The sequence below is a fragment of the Montipora foliosa genome, chromosome 7, assembly GCF_036669935.1.
Source record: "Montipora foliosa isolate CH-2021 chromosome 7, ASM3666993v2, whole genome shotgun sequence".
Classification (NCBI taxonomy): Eukaryota; Metazoa; Cnidaria; class Anthozoa; order Scleractinia; family Acroporidae; genus Montipora; species Montipora foliosa.
The window spans coordinates 22,518,946-22,523,945 of NC_090875.1; the positions used below are offsets into that span (position 1 = coordinate 22,518,946).

General features: G+C 37.6%; 1 protein-coding gene across 1 annotated transcript in view; it reads left to right on the forward strand.

The window, feature by feature from the left end:
• LOC138011367 (zinc finger C3HC-type protein 1-like) overlaps window positions 1-5,000 on the forward strand; it is a 15,925-nt gene that overhangs the window by 3,013 nt on the left and 7,912 nt on the right. The window contains exons 2-7 of the mRNA XM_068858336.1: window positions 184-277; window positions 843-993; window positions 1,100-1,183; window positions 2,393-2,520; window positions 3,689-3,828; window positions 4,638-5,000. The exon at window positions 4,638-5,000 is cut by the window's right edge and continues 232 nt beyond it. Of these exons, the coding sequence (XP_068714437.1) occupies window positions 184-277; window positions 843-993; window positions 1,100-1,183; window positions 2,393-2,520; window positions 3,689-3,828; window positions 4,638-5,000 (960 nt within the window). The remainder of the gene's footprint in view (window positions 1-183; window positions 278-842; window positions 994-1,099; window positions 1,184-2,392; window positions 2,521-3,688; window positions 3,829-4,637) is intronic.

The window sequence follows — 5,000 nt, forward strand, 5'->3', positions numbered from 1 at the left end:
TTAGCCATCATGGTATATGAGCTACATGTATTATACCATGCTGTACAAATACCAGTAACTGTGTGTGTCATTTTTTTTTTTTTTTTTACAAAATGAAGTAGGGAAGACTTATCCATAATTTGAGGGCATTTTTAATAAAACGTTCCTCATCGTATTCAAGGGCAATGTGTCGTCTTTTTGCAGGGGTCCTGAACATGATGACTCAGGTTTAGAGTCGTTTTGTAGGAGCCAACCAAGAAGTAAAGAAGCATTTTGGAATCGGGTTGAGACATTCTCTGTATCCTCATCACAGCAATGACTGATTAACAAACATGGTGTGTCTGGAGGTTTATAGGAAGCAAGGCTGCTGCCTAAGGGTCGCCCGGTCGCCTAGGGCGCCTTATTTGCGAGCGTGGGCAACCAAATTTCTGAATGAGTAGCCCAAACGGGTGCCTAACTTATCACAAGGTGATTCATCCTCAGTTTTAATTAATTAATTCTGGGCTCTTGAAAAAATGACTTGGGCTACTAACTTTTAATGTTGGAAGCCTGAAGGGCTCAGGAAAAATTTTCTTAAGCAGCGGCCTTGGAAAGGTCCTGAAGTTATTCATTTTATTTCAAGGACCTATGTCGCAAGACTAATTAAGATTGAATGCAACAATGGCAGTTGATACACTGGTGTATGTCATTAATAGCCTTACTATTACCTCCTTTTAAAGGCAAAATTAGTCTCAATTTTACACATGTATATACCAACAAGGCTGGTAAGTCTACTTGATATTAACATAAAATAATAAGTAATAATAATTATTATTGTATTCACCTAAAAATTTGCAAGGAGTTTATTCCTTGATGGTGTCCAGCCATTTACATGGTTTGCAAAACCTCTGTCCTTGTCACCATTGCACTGTGCACAGTTTGGCTGGGAAAACAGTGAGGTGGACATCCTGCAGTGTGTGCTGTGCAAGGCAACGCTTGATGCAACAATATCCACCACCTGGGATTCTGATTTGTGTAAGTACACTGTACACTGTATGTCATACAACAAACACAGTATCCATAGCCTCTTACCAGCATTTCTTTAGTTAGTACTTTCATTGTAAGTTTTTGTTTTTTGCAGATTCGAAAACATGTGGCCAGTTAAATGAAGCTCTGGTCAGTGGTCATTCTAAACTGTGTCCTTGGCCTGATAATCCTTGTCCAGGTATGTTAAAAGGTCATTAAATCCCAGTAAGGAAGAGGCAGATATCAAGAATGTCAGGGTGGGGTGAGGTGTGGGGTTTTAGCAGCAGCTTACATGTACATTTTGTATGTTTTGTCCATCTTTGAAGAGGTGCACTGTTTAAAGTGCACCTGAACTGAAACATTTTTAATTTGCTAAGATAAATATTTTGGACTTACATGTACATGTACAAGAAATTTAATAAAATTATCATTTTACTCAACCCTTGTCTAAGCTAGTAAAAGACATGGGTCACAAACAGTACTGAAAGAATTTTATTCGCATTGCAGAAGAATTTATAACGTGAATTTAATGTTGAATACACATATGTCACTCACAGCTTGGCTTTCAATCCAAACGACCAATATTGCTAATGTTAAGAAATGTGTACCCCAAAGTGGTAAGGGGTGTTTTGAATTTTGGGGGAAAGGTTCGTTTATATTCATGACAGATATCGAGTTAGGGGCACTATGAAAGCTTGATGCTAACTGGAACAACATTTTGCTAATGACTATTTTAATATAAAAAAATATTTTCTCGTGGGTATTGTGTTGGTTGAATGAGATGAAAGAAAGAGCAAGCTATGTGGACCATTGTCCACATAGAGCAGTTTTCAAATAAATTTAATGTCGAAAGTACTGGTAATTATGCAATAGCAGTAATTTATTACTATGCTTAGTGATAGATTTAAAGATGTCATGCCGGTTTATCAACCAATGAGAAGAAAACCCAAAACCAATCTAAACTTGCACGCACAATTTTTCCTGCACTTTGATCAAGTTACATTAAATTGCTACGAGTTTGGATTGGTTCATTGTGCTATTTGCACATGCTGTGATTGGTTGAAGTAATTTCTTTGGCATTTCTTTTACGACACTTAATTGAAAATGGTTCTAATCAGACAAAACAAATTAATTAAAATCATTTTTTAGCCAAACTAAATTCTCCAATGTGAGATATCATAGTAAAATCTGCTATTGGAAAAACAATTAATATGAAATTATATGTCTACTGTACAACAAAGAAGCACGTGGCTGTTAAACATGGGCCCATTTTGAGAAGCGTCGATGATTAGCCTGTTTTTTTGACTTTGCAGCATTTTCAAACAGTTTACTTGCCATTGACCAAATAATAATATTTTTATTGTTATTGTATTTCTGTCTAAAAGGCCCCTTTTCTTTCAATGATTAGAATCATTTATAAGGTTGCCAGTATACAGCTATTCACAGTGGCTGGATGATTACAGAGCAAGATGGCGATCTATTGTCACTCTAGCAGAGGACATCCCATTGGTGGACGAACAAGCAATGAAAGATATGGTGAGCAAGAAACGACATCAACATCCGTCATCACAGTTTTTTGTTTGCCATTAGGGAGCTTAATATGTATGTGACCACATGACACTGATGGCACCAAGAATGGAACAAGACTGGTCATTGCTCTTAAAGCGACACTGTTTGGGGGTTAAAACTATGTTTAACTCAGATCTTTCTGCTTTGGTTCACACTAATATAATAGAAAGTATCATTAAAAGGTTAAAAAGATAAGCTATGGGGATTTTTTTCAAACCCTGTGTAAACTGGAAAAATTTCAAATTTCAATCCATTTCCACTGAACCTTCACCATAGCAAGCCACAAAAAATCTCTTCAGTGGACTCATTTCACTCTTGGAAAGATACAAAGTTGATTCTTTAGTTTTTAGCTGAAGGCCAAAAGTGTCCAGAACTGCACCTTTAAGGCCCGTTTCAAGCGTCGAACTTTACATGTGCCGAATCTAATGCAAATGAGCGAAAACAATAGATTTTTCTCATTTGCAGTAGATTCTGCACATGTAAAGTTCAACGTTTGAAACAGGCCTTAATTCCACAGGCAAATTTATCATTTGTGCTTGGTATATTTACTACTTATTTTAAAGAGCTAATTGTGAGCAGATGGAAAGTAACTTCGGAGAAGTCAGGGCCATTTAATCTCCTGGCACCAGTTCAAAGGCTGGATAACTCTATCCAGTGGATAAGTCACTATCTGCCAGTTTGAATCTCTGCAAAGATTTCAGTATTTGCCCACATAACTCTGAATATGCACACTATAGGCACATGTACAGGTATCTAGTTAAAAGGTGTGTAAGAAAATCATTACCAACGTTTAACGCAAAGTATATTTTATACTCTGGACAGTGTCAGACTTATCCATTGGATAAAGTCACATGTATCTGGTCCCGAAACTTTATGGCCATTTTTGGGTGTCAAAATTGTATCTCAAGAACAGACAGAATTTAAGTCGTCAAACTTCACAGTCATTTTGCTTTTCGTCACCTTGAAAACATGTTTAAAGATCAGCTTAATCCAAAACAAGCGGTTGACAGTTTCACAAGTGGCTTTTCGGGTCTGACAAGTTTTTGGGACTTTTGAGAAACTGGCCCCTCAGGTGCAACTCTTGTACAGTACAAAAAATGTCAAAACCCCTTATTTTATTTAACGTTGTGTTAAGGATGGTCTGTCTCCTGGTCATATTGAAGGCCTTCAGAATTTGGTTGATCCTGGAAGCATTAGCTGGACAAGAAATGAAGTTGACTTAGAGCAAGCCTCCAAAGCATCTTGTATCATCGCCTTGTGTGGTTGGCAAGGAAGGTAATAGTATTGGTTATTAATATTATGTAACAATTAATATGTTAATAATTAACTATAATTCATTAATGTTCCCAAAATCAATAATAATAATAATTTTTATTGTTGACTCATCATTATTAACGTGCTATTAGGACTTTATAGTTTAAGATTAACAGAATAACTTGAATAAGGTTTTCAACAAGACCACTTCAGCTTTATGCTGTCTTCTTGAAGACCTCATTGTATGTCTTTCTATTAGCAGTTCATGACTCAGGACAATTGTTTTGTTAATCTTTGTTATCAAACTGAGATCTTCTTTAACCACCTTTTCATAGCTTGCTTCTGTGGTTGTAAGCCAGGCTGTCGGATGGTAACCATAAACCTCTGACAATAATAGTTCCTAATAGAAGGCACATTTCACTCAGTAATTGCTGCTCCAGTTTGTTGTCTATTGTCTTATGGATAAGAAAGCCTTAATGGCTTCTGCTGTCCTCATAATGGTTATTAGGGAGCTTAAGCAAGTGCGTTTTTGAGGTGCGGACGGCAACCAGAAGTAGGCTGTTTTCCCTTTGAACTTGTGTTCACACAACCACATTTACAATGCTAAGTATCTTTTCTCCATTAGAGATGACTAGTACAAAAATCTGGGAGACACCATTGCCCTGTCACATGAAATGTTCTCTTCCGGTTGCTGTCCGCTTCTCAAAAATGCACATGCTTAAGCTCCCTATGGTTTCACTCTGGAGGTTGTCCAAGACAAGCAGACAGCAGTTTCTTCAATCTTTTCTTCTTATTCCTGGAATAGTCCCACCTACATTTTTTATTCATAGTGCTGCCAGTGATCCCGACGTAAAAACCTTATCCTGCTCCTTGTGCCGCCGTGAATTGGGTGTATGGAATTTTTTCTCACTCGCGCACATCCCAAATGATCAGGAAGATGGTACCTTACATGAAGCTCCACCATATCTTGACACTGGGCAAATATTTGCTGACGACAGGAGTGCAAGAAAAATCATTGAACAGGAAGAGTGTTGTTGTGCTACTGGCGACGGGAAAGAGGACGATTCTACTGAGGCTGAGAAAGGTAATCAAGGAGAACCAATGGAGGAAACTTCATATCAAAGCACTGATAAGACCGCGACACAGGGCAGCTCAATGGATTACTATAATTTTGTGGAAACTGCTGGTGCAAA